Source organism: Lissotriton vulgaris, chromosome 4_1 (assembly GCF_964263255.1).
Source record: "Lissotriton vulgaris chromosome 4_1, aLisVul1.2, whole genome shotgun sequence".
In the NCBI taxonomy this organism is placed as follows: Eukaryota; Metazoa; Chordata; class Amphibia; order Caudata; family Salamandridae; genus Lissotriton; species Lissotriton vulgaris.
In genome coordinates, this window is record NC_141691.1 from 2,067,379,696 (window position 1) to 2,067,398,031 (window position 18,336).

The following is an 18,336-nucleotide window of genomic DNA, read 5'->3' on the forward strand; positions in this document are numbered from 1 at the left end:
CTGTTGCTTCATGGACAACTCGAATTACCCCTAGATTCCGAGCATGAGAGACTGGTGTTGGAAGAATTCCTATCTGAGAAGGCCAATGTGAGGCATTCCAGAGATTGGGTTGTTTTCCCATTAGAAGAATCTCTGTCTTGTCTCCATTTAATTTCAGCTGATTCACATTCATCCAGTTGGAGATGTTCTGGAGAACTTGTTTGAGCAAAGACGGAGATGAAGGGTTGAATTCCGATAGCCTGAAGATAATCTGGGAATCATTCGCGTACGTCATAAAAGTTAGCCCAGATTTTTCGGCTAAATCTGCCAGGGGTCTTAAGTACAGATTAAAGAAAAGAGGGCTCAAGATTGATCCCTGCGGTACTCCATGTGGGGAATTGAAAGATTCCGAGCATGCCAAAGGTGAAGCTATCTGGAAGGTTCGTTGGTCCAGGAAGGATTTAATCCATTTCAAGGCATTGCCTTGGATTCCATTATTTTCTAGCATGATAAGCAGCTTTTTATGTGACACGGTATCAAAGGCTGCGCTTAAGTCTAGTAGGATAAGCGCAACCGTTTGACCGTCGTCGAGATGTTTCCGGATCGTCTCAGAAACTCCCAACAGAGCGGTTTCTGTAGAGAAACCCGCTCGGAAAACCGATTGGGTTGGGTGGAGAAGGGAATTTTCTTCCGCAAATGTGGTAAGGGCAGAATGTACATGTCTCTCCAGGCATTTAGAGAAGGCTGGGAGAAGGGAGATGGGTCTATAATTGGCTAAAATGTCGGGGTCTGTTTCTCTTAGTGTTTGATGTAGGCAGACACGACTCAGCCGCTTTGGCGAGCCATTGTTGAGTGGCATTTGCAATGCCTTCCATGTCATGGATTCTATTGGGTACATTCCAGCAAAGTGCCGTGTTGAGTTTAGAGATGTCTAGCTTTTTCCAGTTTTTTCTAGATAAAACCTGAGGTATAGGAGGAGAAAGGGAATTGGACGGAGGTTTCAGATTAAGTTTGATCAAGTAATGATCAGACCAGCAGACGGGATATTTTCCTGCCAGATAACTTCTGGGAGATTTGAAAAGATGGGGTCGAGCAAATGCCCCGCTTTGTGGGTGGGTCCAGAATTAATGAGGTTACTACCTAATGCTGACAAGTCTTTTAGTAAGTTCACACAGGCAGTGTTGGATGTGTCCTCTAAATGTAGATTTAGATCTCCAAGAATAGAGAAGTTTTTACAGGCCAATAAAGAAGGGGTGATACGTTCTGCAAATTCAGAAGCCCATTTAGAACCACTCCCAGGAGGCCGGTAAATTAGGGAACCAGAAAAAGTAAAGTTCGGATTCAAACAGATTTTAAACAGTATGGATTTGCAGTCAGGAATCTGTAGCGTCTCAAGTGCACATGTTAAAGTTTTATCGTAAATAATTGCTAATCCACCCCCGGTTTCCCGGGATCTATCTTGTCTGAGAATCGCGTAGGAGTAGGCAGGGCAATGGCCACATCTGGGCCAGAGCTCTCATGTAGCCAGGTCTCAGTGAGGAACAGTGCGCTAGGTTTTTCTTCTAGCAGCAGGTTAAAAATGTCCAATTTGTGTTTGGGCAAGGATCGACAGTTTATGTAGTAGAATGTAAATTCTTTATCGGTGGGGGAGCACTGTTTTTGGACCTTCCTGGTTCTAGCTCTACGTGGAGCTTAGAATATGGAGTTGCTCAAGCATAGGCCTCTACCCCTGCAAAGAGCCACAATTAGTATGCAAGAAGGCATAAGATCATGCCAAAGCCAATAGGCAAGATGAAGTCAGAAACAGAAAGAGACATAATCAAACCCTTCTTTGTAGCTTCAGGTCTACACATCACTATGTCCATGTGATGATATGAATTTCAAAGCAAGATAACATAAAAGCATGTCAAAGGCAATAGTCAGCACTGCCATAAAACAAGGTAAAGTCAGAAACAGACCCAAATATCACTATATTAGGATAAAATATGCTGAGATGGTGGTGGGCAACGGTCATAACCGACCCAATCATTGAAAATACCTCGGTCACTGCAAACGCCAAGTCCTTAGGTTTTTCGGCTGCACGTACTCCTTCCACTTCCAACTTTCATTCCTTTCGAAGCTCCAGAAGAGGCATGCACACACGTTCCTTTCAGAATATACCTGCGCAGCAACGGTCCCAGCGCATACGCGGACGTGGGGCTTGCCGAGGCGGGTCACGGGGCCAGCGTGTGGGTCAGTCCACCAACACCCCTGCTGCCAGTGCCTCCACACATTCCTAGTCCGGTGTTACAGGCCCACTAAATGCCAGTGGGAGGCAGGATATGTCCTCCCCTCCCCCACTGGTGCACCATTACATCAGATAGGTGTGTTTTGGAGATAGTTCGAAGGTCGAAGGGGCTACCCCTCCCCTGCAAGTCTACCCCCCCAGGCCAATCCACCGCATGTCGGGGGATCACTTGGCATTTCTCCAACAGGAAGTTGCAGCCCTCTTGGCCAAGGAGGCCATCGAGCGCGTTCCGACGCCAGAAGTAGGTCGTGGTTGTTACTTCCACTACTTCTTAGTTCCAAAGAAGGACAAGGGTCTACGTCCCATCTTAGACCTTCGGAACGTCAATTGCTTCCTCCGAAAAGAGAAGTTCAAGATGCTCACTCTGGCTTAGGTCTTGTCTTCTCACGACCCACAAGACTGGATGGTGGCATTAGACATGCAGGATGCTTATTTTCATATTCCCGTCCTGTTGGCCCATCAGCGTTACCTACGAATCACGGTGGGCCAGGACCATTTTCAGTACACCGTGCTCCCCTTTGGCCTTACCAGCGCCCCTCGGGTGTTCACGAAGGTGATGGCGGTGGTCGCAGCTTATCTGCACAGATCAGGGGTTTCAGTCTTCCCCTAACTCGATGACTGGTTGTTCAAGGCGGGCTCGCCTCAGACAGTCGTCTCCCACCTTCAGACTATGGATAACCTCCGGCATTTGCTGGGATTTTCTATCCACGTGCCAAAGTCACACTTGATTCCCTCTCAGAAGCTCCTCTTCATCGGAGCAGTTCTGGACACGGCGCAGTTTAGGTTCTATCCTCCCTAACAGCGAGTCCAGGACATTCAGGCTATGATTCTAATCTTTCAGCCCTTGTCCTGGGTTCGGTCAGGAAGACCTTTAGGCTGCTGGGACTCATGGCATCCTGCTGACCACCCATGCCAGGTGGCATATGCGGGCTCTGCAGTGGGACCTGAAGTTCCAGTTGGTACAGCATCAGGGAAAACTGTCCGATTACGTCCAGATCTCTGAGGGCGCTGCACAACAATTGCAGTGGTGGCTCATGAATCAGCATTGGGTCAGTGGCAGATCACTCTCCCTTCCCCAACCGGAGCACACAGTGGTGACAGATGAGTCCCACCAGTGTTGTGCGGCCACATGGGAGAGGCGGAGATCAGGGGCCTCTGGTCTCCGGCGGAGTCCCGGCTCCATATCTACCTTCTGGAGCTTCGGGCGATTCTTCTTGCACTGAAGGCATTCCTCCCCTCTGTCAGGGGGAAGGTGGTGTAGGTGTTCACAGACAACACCACCGCCATGTAGTATTGCAACAAACAGGGCGTGGTGGGGTCGTGGACCCTATGTCAGGAGGCTCTGCGCCTCTGGACATGGCTGGAACGTCATGGCATTTCCTTGATGGTTCAACACCTGGCAGGTTCTTTGAACACCAGGGCGGACAAACTCAGCCGCCGGTGCCTGATGGATCACGAATGGCGTCTTCACTCGGAGGTGGCGCAAGGTCTCTTTCAACAGTGGGGAGAGCCTTTGTGAGATCTTTTCGCCACCGAAGAGAACGCGCAATGTCATCCGTTCTGCGCGTTGGAATGTCCAGGGCAGCACTCGCTCAGCGACGCTTTTCGTCATGAGTGGAGTTGCGGTCTGTTGTATGCCTTTATGCCTGTACCACTTCTGCCCAGAGTTCTGAAGAAGATGAGACGCGACCAGGCCCAAGTCCTCCTTGTGGCTCCGGACTTGGCTTGAAGAGTTTAGTATCCTGAGCTACTCAGTAAGAGCCTGGAACCCTCCATCCGACTGCCTCTGTAGGAGGATCTTCTGTCGCAGCAGCAGGGGATGGTTCTCAACCCGAACCTGCCCAGCCTCCACCTACATGCGTGGAGATTGAGCGGCGACAGTTTTTTCCATCTGACTTGCCTCCCAAAGTCTGTGATGTCATTCTGGCAGCCAGGCGTCCCTCCACTAAATCGGTATACGCCTGCAGGTGGAACAAATTTGTGGCATGGTGCACAACCAAGACTGTGGATCCTCTTTCTGTCCCTCTTTCTGAGGTCCTTTTGTTCCTTCTTTCTCTGGCCTGGCAGGCCTCTGCTCTGGGCACTATCAAGGGCTACCTTTCGGCCATTTCAGCCTTTCTAAGGCTTCGAGATCAGCCTTCTCTTTTCAAGTCCCCTGTTGTACACAGATTCTTAAACGACATTACGCATATGTTCCCTCCTGTTCCTTTCATAATGCCTCAGTGGGACTTGAATTTTGTTTTAACTTGCCTCACGTGTGCTCCCTTTGAGCCACTTCACAATTGTCCCTTACGTCTACTGACTTTGAAAACTGCCTTCCTGGTGGCTATCACCTCGGACAGGAGAGTGAGTGAGCTTTAGGCTCTTTCTTGTAAGCCTCCTTTTCTGTCGGTTGATCCGTACAAGGCTGTGCTTTGCACTCGTCCTTCCTTCTTCCCAAAGGTTGTCACTGCCTTCCACATCGGGCAGACTATCACTTTATGTTCTTTCTGTCCACCTGCGCATCCTTCCAGAGAGGAACAGAGGCTCCACCTTCTGGACACAGAATGTGCGCTCTCTTTTTACCTGACTCGCACACAAGCATTCCGGGTGGAAGACCAGCTCTTTGTTGGCTATGCAGGTGCCAAGAAAGGCCGGGCTGTTCACAAAAGGACTATCTCCCGCTGGGTCGTCTTGTGTATCAAGGCCTGTTATTCTATGGCTAATAACCTCCAGTGGGGCTGCGCACCAATTCTACCAGGGCTACAGCAGCCACTACGGCATTGGGATGTGATGTCCCCCTGCAGGACATCTGTCAGGCTGCCACGTGGGCTTCACTGCACACCTTTACAAAGCATAACTGCTTTGCAGTCAGGTCTGGAAGGACAGTTTCTTTGGCCGTTCTGTTCTCTGTGACTTTCTGGTGTAATCTTATTTGCAGACCCACAACTGGGGTTTGTATTGCTGGGGTATCTATTCTAAGGTAAGGAATCTATCACTAACGTGTCTCTTTCAGATGCACAAGTTACTACTTGTGTAACAATATATCTGTAAGAGACATTAGTTAGTGATACATTCCTTACCGCCCCACCCATCCTCCCCGTTCTGCGAACTGATTACTGGGGTTAAGGTCATCCTTTCAGGCCTTAGTTTCTATGCACCAGTGGTCAGTATCTTACATGGCTCTGCGTTCCTGTCGTGGAAAGTTGTGTACAGAACTGACATTAGCGCACGAGGCCGTGTCTAAGTAGCTCCAGTGACGTCATATCAGCGAATACGATGCCAACGACTCACGCGGAGCCGTACGACTACGCCTATCGCCGCGCATGGGTACTACTGACAAAAGTTTTCCAGATCCAGTCGGATGCCTGGGGATATTCTAAGGTAAGGAATCTATCACTAACTAATGTCTCTTACAGATATATCGTTACACAAGTTATAAGGGGCATCTTTCTTTATTCTGTGAATTTGTCAACCTTTGAGAGTGTGCGTGTTCTGTGAATTTACTTTCTGTGCGCCTGGTGATTTAATACTGTGTGTACAAACGCTACGCTGATCTGCCTTTTAAAAACTGTAAATATTTTATCTGGAGCACTTTTATTGAAGACAGACCTCTCTGTTGGTCCGGACGAGATTTCTTCGTCCCAGGGGCCCGACCTTGCTCTCTCTCCCCCGGCGCAGCCGAGCACAGCGCTCTCGCCGGCCGGGAGAACGCGGAACCGCCATCTTGGGGGAGGCAGGGTAGCGCTCCAGCTCCTGGACGCCTCCCGCCCTCCCTCACTACTTAAGACCCTCCGCCCCCATCCACCCTAGATTACTTGTTTATCCCCTGAGGCGGAAGCCGGGGGCATCTTTCTTTATTCTGTGAATTTGTCAACCTTGTAAATGTAAATGTATAGGCATTTATATAGCGCACTACTTACCCGTAGGGTCCCAAGGCGCTTCGACCGCTGCGAAACCCTTCCTGGCTTCCCTGAGAGATGGTCCCTTAATGGGTATCTCCAGGGTGAGACCAGGCATCCCCGGTGGTCTGGTGGGGCCGTTAGTGAAGATGAGGCAAGCTAATGCCCAGAGTTGCCGAGTGTGTTCGCTGATCAGAGTGGGCACCCAGGCTAGAGAATTATCGAGTCCGCTGACCCTGGTCCAGAAACCTGCCGCGCTGGGATTCGAACCCTGGTCCCGGGCCGTCCTCTGCTCTCGGGTCTGCCGCCTCTAACCAGTGAGCCACACTACTTCACTTAGTAGTGTGGCTCACTGGTGAGAGTGTGCGTGTGCTGTGAATTTACTTTCTGTGCGCCTGGTGATTTAATACTGTGTGTACAGACGCTACGCTGATCTGCCTTTTAAAAACTGTAAATATTTTATCTGGAGCACTTTTATTGAAAGACAGACCTCTCTGTTGGTCCGGACGTGATTTCTTCGTCCCAGGGGCCCGACCTTGCTCTCTCTCCCCTGGCGCAGCCGAGCACAGCGCTCTCGTCGGCCGGGAGAACGCGGAACCGCCATCTTGGGGGAGGCAGGGTAGCGCTCCAGCTCCTGGACGCCTCCCACCCTCCTCCCACCGCTAGATGGACAGGGATATAAAGAAGGCGCGCCTAAGGCAAGCCCGTCTGCGCCCGTCCGCGCCGGACCCGCGCCTAGTGCCAGAACCCATGCCCCTCACACCCCTATAACCTCTTGGACCTCGGATCAATTACTGCTCCTTCGTCCTGGCACATGCATCCCCTTAACTCGCTGTAACCCTCATGGTCTGGAATCAACAGCTTATACCTGCCCACACTGCAACTTCACTCTCCCTATGATGTCTAAAGCACCTCTACTACCCTTGATTGTTAATGGCCAGCCCCCGACCATTTTAAAAGCTGCATTAATCAATTGCAGATCTCTTCCGGCTCACGCCTCCGACATCTGGTTATCACTCGACACCCACAAATGGGACATATTGTGTCTTACTGAAACATGGATTAAAGATTCTTCCAAACCAGACATTAACCTGGCTACTCCCCCCGGATATTGTTTCGTTGGCATCAACCGAGACAACTCCAAGTCCGGAGGGGGTCTTGCGGTAATTGCTAAATCTCATTTTAAACTTAATCTCATTAAAATTCCCAATCTCGGCCTCATTGAAGCCGCTTATTTTACGGTCACGGACACCGCTAGTACTATCTGTGCAGGCATACTGGTCTACAACCCCCCCGCTGCGACCTCCTCCTCTCTAAATGCTTTGACGCATTCTATTGCAGATTTTTCTCTCAAACACCCCCATTTTACCGTATTGGGAGATTTTAACCTCCACATTGATAATCCTTCTTGCTCACAAGCCTCTTCCCTGCTAGAAACTTTACATGGACTCACCCTGCCCCAATTAGTTATAGGCCCAACCCATATAGCAGGCCATACACTTGACCTCATCTTTTCCAATCATCTTGGCATCTCCACCCTTCCCCCGACTCCCATGACTTGGACTGATCACTTTCTTATTCCATTTACCATCACGGCCCCTTCCCCTCCTTCCCCCACCCCCCTTAACAGAGTCAGAGGTCGTAAATGGGCCAAAGTAGCCTGTGATTCCTTGGAAGCCCACCTTCATTTTCAACTCAATCAGCTAGAAGATCTCGACACAGAGACTATTAGATTTAATTCGACCCTCTTCGCCGCTCTTGACTCTGTTGCCCCTCTTGTTCCACTTACTTCTTTCAGATCACGTCCCTCTGCCCCTTGGTTTTCCCCTCTGCTTCGTGAGGAAAAAAGCAAGTGTAAGCAGTTGGAACGCAAATGGAGACAGGATTATGACCCTCTAGCCAAACTGGCCTATAAATCGGCCCGGAACCATTTTCACAAATTGAAACGGTCCTCAATGAGAACTTACTTTTCTACTCTCATTCAACAGGCGCATAACTCCTCCAAAACTCTTTTCTCCATCGTGAAAGACTTTGTAAACCCCCCGGCCTCGAAATCCCAATTTATCCCCACTCAAGATCTGTGTAATGGACTCTCGGATTACTTCCAGGAGAAAATAGTCAAACTCTCCTCCTCCTTTGCTACGGCTCCTCCTAACCTCCTTGAAGACATTTCAGGTTCTATCCCCTGTTCTTTCAACTCCTTTAGTGAGCTGACCCCGGACCTAGCGCTGTCTCTGCTACACAACGTAAAGTCTGGTTCCCCTCTGGACCCAGCCCCGGCCAAAGTCATGGGCATTCTTGCCCCTATTCTAGTAAATCCATTTCTCTCCATCTGGAATACCTCCCTGTCTTGCGGCCAGTTCCCTTCAGTGTGGAAGCAGGCCAGGCTAATCCCTATACTGAAAAAACCTGGTGCTGACCCCCTGCAATGTAGCAACTATCGGCCCATATCGCTCTTGCCCAAACCTGCCAAGATTCTGGAGAAGGTGGTACAGAAACAGTTGGAGCAGTATCTAGAATCAAATCAGCTTCTACACGACTCCCAGTCCGGCTTCAGAACCGGCTACAGCACTGAGACGGCGCTGGTAGAAGTCTCTGAGATCATCAGGGAATCAGTGGATAGGGGCGAGGAGGCCATGTTGGTCCTCCTCGACCTATCCGCTGCATTTGATACTGTATCCCATAATATACTTGCCACCAGTTTACAACAGCTAGGGGTAGGAGGGACAGTGCTGGCCTGGACTAAATCTTTTCTGTCCAGTCGATCTCAGAGGGTTACGTTGCACCCATTTGAATCTGAGGATAAACCCCTCCTGTGCGGAGTGCCCCAGGGTTCTGCCTTGAGCCCTTTATTGTTTAATGCCTATGTGGCCCCTCTTGCCAAGGTAGTTGAGTCTTGGGGTGTCAGGGTGGTCTCTTATGCTGACGATACTCAGCTTGTTTTCTCCTTTAGAGACCGCTCTGACTCCCTCTTTTCCAACTTTAGAAACTGCCTTGGCAATATTTGCACCTGGATGTCAGCCAATCACCTTGCCCTCAACACCGACAAAACGGAGGTTCTCTTTTTCAGCAAGAAATCCCCCCCCTGCAATTCTTTGGTGGCCTACCGTTTTGAACCCTCCCCCCTCTCCTGTACAAGCGGCCCGCAACCTTGGCTTCACCTTTGACAACTCTTTGTCTGGAAGTGTCCAAGTCAACAAAGTTGTAGGGGCTTGTTTTTCCAAATTGCGGATGATCAGGAAATTTTTTCCCTACCTCCCTCAATCGTCTCGCAAAACAGTTGTCCAGGCACTCATTACCACCCATCTAGACTATGCGAATAGTCTATATGCAGGTGCCCCCCTATACCTAATTGACCGTCTGCAAATTGTCCAGAACGCGGCAGCTCGGCTCATTGGTAATATCCCTGCTCGTACCTCGGTCAGAGCCTACCGGGATGAGCTTCACTGGCTTCCTATAGCCCGACGCATTGATTTTAAAATACTGACCCTGACATTCCGAGCAATCCATGGAATCGGCCCACTCTATCTGAGAAAACGTCTCAAGATCTCTTCTTCAGTTAGACACCTGAGATCCAACAGTTTGCGTCTACTGCTGGTGCCAAGATTTAGGCTCTCTCGTAGTGGCGGCAGATCTTTCACCGTCAATGCTGCCAAGCTCTGGAATAGCCTTCCTCTTGACCTCAGGTTCTCTGATTCCGAGCCAGCCTTTCGACGCAAACTCAAGACCTGGTTGTTCACTAATCATTAGGTCTGCAGCTTTCTCAGGTCTTCAGTATTTCCTTTCCCTCAATGGGATGTATTCTTGGTTACTCTCTATGGGGACTCTCATGTAATCTTAGCGCCGGGACACTTCCGCCGGAGGTAGCCGTGCGCTTTACAAGCTTCTAAATAAATAAATGAATAAATAAATAAGTAGTAACTTGTGTGTTAAGGGGCACACATTTTTTCTAAACTGAACAGACTGATCAGTTCTGGTCTGAATGGTGGAGGCACCAACTGGATCGACTAGTTCACCAGTTTCAATCAGAAAAGTGTACTTTACATTTATCCTCGAACTGTGACATTAAACCTAAATATCTTAAGTGCAGACCCTGTTGCTTTTCTCCTCCCTTCATCTCTGCCTTTCCCCTTCAAAATCATTCCTTCCGCATTCAGTTTCTTTGTCCTTTATAGTTCCTTTTTATAGTCCTTTTTATAGCCATACCCTTTTTAATGTCTACGTATCAACATAGGCGAAAAATGGGGAGTCGGTATCTGCTCTTCTGCAGACGATACACAACTGTTGATTGCTCTTGATGGGCTCAAAGATACAAGGATTAGACTAACCAACTGCCTCTCGGAAATGGTGGCTTGGATGTCCGATCACGGTCTGAAATTGAATCTAGACAAATCTGAGAGTCCACTCTTTGGAGGAGCACCGTCAGTCTGGAATACAACCTGGTGGTCCTCGTCACTGGGCAACGCACACACACCTAAACAGGCTGCAAAAAACGTAGGCATTCTTGTTGATAACGCACTAAACATGCAGGTCAATGTCTCTGCACTTTATGGGAAAAGCTTTGCAACACAAAAATGGCTAAAAAAGACTCTTTCAATGGATCCCTCTAGAGTGTAGGAATACCATCGTCCAAGCCCTGCTCATTAGCAAATTTGACTATGGGAACGCACTCTTCGTGGGTATGGCGGACTACTTCACTCGACTGCAGATGGTCCAAATTGCGGCAGCGAAACTTATATGCAACAAAAGCAGGTACAGTTCAGCGTCAGAATGCATGAAGACGCTCCACTGGCTCCCTGTATGACTAAGGGCAACATTTAAACCAATAGGCCAGGCGTACAAAGTCCTACACCAGTTGAGCCCTAGAATTCTTCATGATAGTCATCTTTTATGCACCCACACAGAACTTGAGGTCATGCCTCTAGGCACTGGCAAAAACTAAGCGCATCAAGAAGAGCAGGGCTGGAGGTCGCTTCTTTCCACATCTAGCAACGACTCACTGGAATGAACTACCTATAGAACTTAGGCTTATCAATGACTACGTAATATTCAGGAAAAAATTAAAAATGCATGTTTTCCAAGAACTGTGTAGTAACCTAGAAACCCTCTGTCAGAACTTTACCCTCACTTATAATGTGCCATCCTTACCGCTGTGATATCCATACGGATGAATGATGTGCTGTTTAAATAAAATAGTCCCTTTGATTTCATTCCCATCCTCACAGAGATTTGTTTTTCATTCACAGCATCAAAGAACCTGATGAAGAGATCTGCAGCACCACAGCACCAGATAATCAACTGTATCAGTGTGTACAGTCTGAAAAAAACCTCATTGGAGGATGGACCTGGATACACACCCTATAATGTATACTTTCAGGGGAAAAAAACAGACCTAGTTTGTGAAAAATCTCATTCAGCCCTCATCTTTATGGACAGTTTTAAAAGACGCACACCAGGGATCATCTCTTTGAGTATACCGAGTAAGAAAACCTTTGGTTTACTCAGAACTCCCACAATTGTAATTATAATCCTAAATTAGAGCAATTAATCTGAATATCCTGAGGATAGGTCATACCAGTGTAAGGAGTGTGATAAAAGCGTGACCCTAGAACATTTCTGTTGAAATATCATAGAATGCTTACTGGGGAGAAAATCTAGTGGTATATGGAATGTGGATAAATATGCACTGAGGTTTCTTCGCTGAACAGCCATCAAATAGTTCATTCTGAGGATAGGCCGTCCCAGTTTACTGAATGTGGGAAAAGCTCCACTGAAGCATAGAAGAGAATGGCACACTGATAAAGCAACTGATAATCCATGCTGGTGAGAAACACTTTCACTGTAATGAATGTGAGAGAGATTTCGCTGAGAAGAAATCACTGTTGTCATATAGTCCATACTGGTTAGAAACTATGCAACTGTACAGAAAGTGCAAAAAGATTCAATAGTGAAGCATAAGATAAAGTATGCTGGTGAAGAACCCTATCAGTGTACCGAATGTGAGAACATCTTCAGTTGGAATAGCATAGATCAGATTCATCAGGGTACCCATACTTGTTAGAAACCCTGTCACTGTACAAAATTTAGGAAATGCTTCAGTGAGTACAGCACACTGATGATGCATCAGACAAGCTATTCCGCCAATAAACCCTATCAGTATATAGAATGTAGGCAAAGCTTCATTAAAACAAACAGTTTTTTGAAACACCAGATAGTACATACTGGAGAGAAACCCTTCCACTGCACAGAATGTGGAAAAAGGTTTACTCTGAAGGTGACGCTGTTGAGGCATCAGAGAATCCACACTGGTGAGAACCTCCATCAGTGTACAGAATGTGGGAAAAGCTTTCCTCAGAAGAGTACACTGTTGAGTCATCAGAGAATCCATATTGATGAGAAACCCTATCATTGCACAGAATGCAGGAAAAGCTTTACTGTGAAAAGCCATTTGTTGAAACATCACAGAATCCACACTGGTGAGAAACCCTATTATTGCACAGAATGCGGGAAAAGCTGTACTATGAAAAGCAGTTTGTTAATACATCAGAGAATCCACACTGGTGAGAAACGCTATCAGTGTACAGAATGCGAGAAAAGCTTTACTCAGAAGTGTACACTGTTGAAGCATCAGAGAATCCATACTGGTGAAAAACCCTATCAGTGTACAGAATGCATGAAAAGCTTTACTGTGAAAAGCCATTTGTTGAAACATCACAGAATCCACACTGGTGAGAAACCATATCAGTGTACAGAATGCGAGAAAAGCTTTACTCGGAAGTGTACACTGTTGAGGCATCAGAGAATCCATACTGGTGAAAAACCCTATCAGTGTACAGAATGCATGAAAAGCTTTACTGTGAAGAGTTCATTGTTGACGCATCATCGAATCCACACCGGTGAGAAACCTTATAATTGCACAGAATGCCGGAAAAGCTTTAGTGTGAAAAGCAATTTGTTGAAGCATCAGAGAATCCACACTGGTGAGAAACCCTATCAGTGTACAGAATGTGGGAAAAGCTTTACTATGAAAAGAAATTTGTTGAATCATCAGAGAATCCACACTGGTGAGAAACCCTATCAGTGTACAGAATGCTGGAAAAGCTTTACTGAGAAGGGTACCCTGTTGAACCATCAGAGAATCCATACTGGTGAGAAACCCTATAAGTGTACAAAATGCTGGAAAAACTTTTCTGTGAAGGGTACGCTGTTGAACCATCAGAGAATCCATTCTGGTGAGAAACCCTATGAGTGTACATAATGCTTGAGAAGCTTTACTGGGAAGGGTAGGCTGTTGAACCATCATCAAATCCATACTGGTGAGAAACCCTATCAATGCACAGAATGCGGGAAGAGCTTTACTGTGACAAGCAATTTGTTGAAGCATCAAATATTCCACACTAGTGAGAAACCCTATCACTGTACAGAATGCAGGAAACGCATTACTGTAAAAAGCAATTTGTTGAAGCATCAGGGAATCTACACTGGTGAGAAACCATATCAGTGTACAGAAGGCGGGAAAAGCTTTAGTGACACAGGTACGCTGTTGAACCATCGGAGAATCCATACTGGTGAGAAACCATATCATTGTACAGAAGGCGGGAAAAGCTTTACTGTGAATGATACACAGATCATCCATCAGAGAATCCATACTAGTGAGAAACCCTGTCAGTGTATAGAATGCATGAGAAACTTTACTGAGAAGGGTACCCCGCTGAGCCATCAGAGAATCCATTCTGGTGAGAAACCCCATCAGTGTACAGATTGCAGGAAAAGCTTTACTGTTAAAAGTGCTTTGTTGAAACATCAGGGAATCCACATTGAGGAAAAACCCTATCAGTGTACAGAAAGCAGGAAAAGCTTTACTGTAAAGGGTAAGCTGTTAAACACTCAGAGAATCCATACGGATGGGAAACAGAATTGGTGTACTGAATGTATGAGAGGCTTTACTAAGAAGAAAGCTATCTTAAGATATCAAATTACCCATACTGGTGAGAAACCTTTTCATTGGTAACAATTTAGGAAAAACTTCACACAGATACCCTTAATAATAGCAATTCATTGTGGCTAACATGAGAAAAGCTTCACAAGATTGCAGATATTGTAAAATAATATGAGAATCCGTTCATTGTAGAAAACCCGTAGCTTAGAATGTGGAAGCAAGGTGACTTGAAATATATCGGCATTTGAGAGATAGAATGGATACAAAAGCAAATCCAGAAGACCAATTCAAAATACGAGTCCTCTCTTTTACCTTACTTATCATATTATTTTTACAATTTCTTCCTATTATAAACATTGCCGTCTTGCCCTGCACACGGGTATGGGTCTGGTAAATATGAATGTGTGCAGAATTATTGAAAGTATGAAGATAAAGATCATCATCGCCATGGTGTCCGATCAAGAGCTTTTTAAAAGTCTGTATTACCCCATTCACTCACTTTGTAAGACTCCCTCGCCATGACAGCTGTGTGTTCTGTTCTTTAAAATACTACTGGTTTCATATATTTATGTGCAGACATGTAGACACGCCTGTGAAAATAAATGTGCAATAACACATTATTTGCAACAACAAAGTAAAAATCAAACATTTCTTACTATGACAAAATTTCATTTTATAGCCTCAATGCAATGTGACATTCTCATTAGAAAACATCATGGCATATGGAGATCAGTAACATGAAATATGCTGCTTATTATCATTGGTTTTCTTGTAAGACTTCTTTTATTTCAGGAGTAGATGAAATGCTATACTGTTTGGTTACTTGTTGTAAAAGAACAATAGCTATGTTTAATTATGTTGTTAAGTGTGAGTGACACCCTCCCCGTAAACTTTTTGCCCTACTGTTGCTGGAGCTAGTGCTGTGTAATTACTCCGTAGTGCCTGTGGACCCTGCATTCCAGGCCTCGGTGCATGTACTCTGACCCTTAAAAGGGTAAGTTTAATTGGCTTATCTCCAATTGAAATAAGTTTACTACTACATTGATCTCTATTGTATGACACCTGATGTACCCGGGGTCTATCCATGAAGTGTTCCTCATGGACTGCAATACTTATTTTGCCACCACGAGTGTGACAATGTGTAACATCTCTCCCACACTGCCATTGCAGGCTGGCAGAGTAGCATTAAAACTGCTAACTCAACTGTGCCATTTCAACCTGTGGCATAGCCAAAACCTTCCTTTTAAATATTTGTAAATCCCACCTAAGGTAGGTCTAACGAGCCTCACGGGTGCATTATATTAAAGAGAATGATATCAGTTATGTTTTACATGTCCTGAAAGCAAAACCCCTGCATTGTCGTTTTCACTGTATTAAGACTGGTACCCCATTGGTTAGTGTGAAGTTACACACTGACAACTCAGTATTGCTAACTTCCAAATGGGACTACTAAAGTTGAAGCTTTAAGGTACCAAAATAATCTGCATTAAATCTAACTCGATGCCTAAGTTGAGTTTAATGTAACTATTTTATAAATGCCAATTTTTGAAAATTGTCAATCTGTTGCCTGAACCTTTCCAGTAACCGTCTCTGGTTGCACACAACTGCTGTCCTCAAGATAGCCTGCTGCCCTCCTAGGTAGAGGTGAGAACAACTCTCAGGAAGGGGACCTAAGGACCTGATCAGGGGAAGAGGTGTGATCTTCTGGCAGGAAGGCCAGAGGGGGTGGTCGTGGGTTTCTTGCATGGCCCATTGGTGCTTTCCCTATTTTAGCCTAACTGTGCAAGTTTTAGGCCGCTTTTGTTTTGCACACGTTACTACATAACGCGCTTGCCTTTGTGCCACATTGTATTTTCACACAGAATCTGCACATGTTTTGTATTTTATTCATTTCCTGGGATTTAGTCTGAACCCACTAGACAAGGTCAAACAGCAGTGCCCCTTATTCTCTCTGGTCAGTTACTAGCACATAGACATAGCAAGAGAATGCAATTGCTGTTTGTGAGAACGCATATCTTGTCATATAACTGAGGAGAGGGGTTCTGAAAAAACACACTGAGCGAAGGTCCTGAAGCAAGAATAGTGTGCCAGCTGAGATGTAGAACATGTTATTTTATTATGACTTGTATAGTGCACATATACCCTTAGGTGTCTTGGCGCTTCCGGTTCTCCATAATGTGTTTCAGACCACTATTCCTAAAAGAGCCATGTCTTTAGTTGTTTTCTGAACTCAAGAAGAGAGGGAATCTTCCTAAGATGTAATAGAAGGGAGTTCCATTCCTTTATGGAATTGTAGCTAAAATTCCTCCCACCCCAGTTAGTTTTTTTGATTCTGACAGTGGGCATCAGATTGGTATTGGCCGATTGTAGAGGTCTGTTGGGTGAATACCATCTGAAAAGGTCCCATAAAAATTTCAGACCTTCTCTTAGGAGTGCCTTGTGAGCGATACAGAGTGCCTTGAATTTTACCGGCTGACCGACTAGCAGCCAGTGCAGGTTCTGAATCCCTGTTCTAACAGACTGATGTTTGGGGATATCCAGTATGAGACTCGCAGCGGCATTTTGTACCGATTGCAACTTTCTGAGAAGAGTGGATTGGATATTGATGTATAGGCCATTACAGTAGTCAAGTTTTGATAGGACTAGAGAGGTCCCAACCGTCTTTCTGGATTTTTTTAGGAATGAAAGGGAGGTTTTTTTCTTAAGGTTTTAATCATAAAGTGTGCAGAAGACACCACTCTGGATACTTGGGGCTTCAGGCCCAATTTGTCATCTATAACAACGCCAAGGTTCTTGGATTTGACTACAGTTGTAGGAGGGGGGCCGAGATTGTCTGCCCACCATGCTGGGGACCAAGGTGGAAAAAGATTACCAAACATGATCACTTCCGTTGTGCTTGAATTCAATTTCACATGCTGCTCTTGATCCTTCACGAAACGCCATCGCATGATTGAGATAGTGAAAATAAATACAGCACTCTTCAATTTTTCTGATCTGAACACAGACAGATCCGGGTTGAAGAAATAAATCATTCCCCCATAAGACAGCCTATGTTCCTGCAGCAACAACCATAGATTTTACATATGGTACCAGGCAGCCATCCACTTTTACAAAAAGAGTCTTTTTGTCAGCAACATTTGCTTTCGTCCTGAAGATGGTCTGAAGGACTTCCGCCGAACAGACCGAAACGTCTACATTTTCTTCTATTCCTATGATAATTTGTCATTTTGAAGCGACACATATTCTAATTTGGAGATTTGTTGCTTATAATTTGTTTGGAATATTTGTACAGTCATGTATTGTTAGGACAATTTGATTTTTGCTTCTTTTCATGACTTCATGCTGAATGTTTTTATGTACTCCTTTATTTCAAGCTAAAATATATAAAACAAGATATATTTTTTTCAAACTTCTAGGTCCTCCCGTGTGTTTTCTCTATTAAGATTTGTTCTTTGTATTTCTTGTTGTCTATTGACACTTTGGCGTTTGTTCCACTAGGACTGACACCTTGACTCAGCTCTAAATAACTGGAAATTAGTTTACATAAAATAATCCCTTGTAGGCTCCTTTTACCATTTATACCGTTGCCCAAGCCTCCAAGGGTACATGGGGTTTCCCCACACTATTACTGAATTCAATTTCAGGCAATGATTGCTCATCCAGTTACTTAACTTGTGAAGTTTTAGGGAATTATTGATATCCTTATCCACTGTCGAGATTACCAACTGGGTATCGTCGGCGTAGGAGGTAGGAATAAAATTAAAACTTCTGATCAGTGGTGCCAGTTCAGCTACATAAATGTTAAAGAGTGTAGGACTCAACGAGGAGCCCTGAGGGACCCCGCACAGCAGTGTAAAAGGTGCCGACTTGAAATTGCCCAGGTGGATTATTTGAGTTCTTTCTGATAAAAATGTTGTCAGTAGGGAGAGGGCTTCTCCTCTTATCCCTATTTTTTTAATCAATGGACCAGAATAGCGTGATCTACAGTGTCAAATGCTGCGGATAGGTCGAACAGTATAAGAACTGCTGAGCCACCGCCATCTAGAGAGGACCGAATTTCTTCCGTGGTTTTTATCAGAGCCGTTTCAGTGCTGTGATTAGTTCTGAAAACAAACTGGCTATGATCTTAAACCTGACTGTCCGTGATGAAGGTAGGACGTTCTGCATTTATAGTTTTTTGCTATTATCTTTGCAGGCAAAGGAATTCTTGCGATAGGCCGATAGTTGGCTGGGTCGGTCGAGTTCAAATT

General features: G+C 45.7%; 1 protein-coding gene across 1 annotated transcript in view; it reads left to right on the plus strand.

Moving 5' to 3' along the window:
- LOC147725014 (uncharacterized) overlaps positions 1-17,495 on the plus strand; it is a 132,270-nt gene extending 114,775 nt beyond the window's left edge. Inside the window, exon 3 of the mRNA XM_086966484.1 lies at positions 11,394-17,495. Within this exon, the coding sequence (XP_086822610.1) occupies positions 12,263-13,405 (1,143 nt within the window). The 5' untranslated portion in view covers positions 11,394-12,262 and the 3' untranslated portion in view covers positions 13,406-17,495. The remainder of the gene's footprint in view (positions 1-11,393) is intronic.
- The last annotated feature ends 841 nt before the right edge of the window (positions 17,496-18,336 follow it).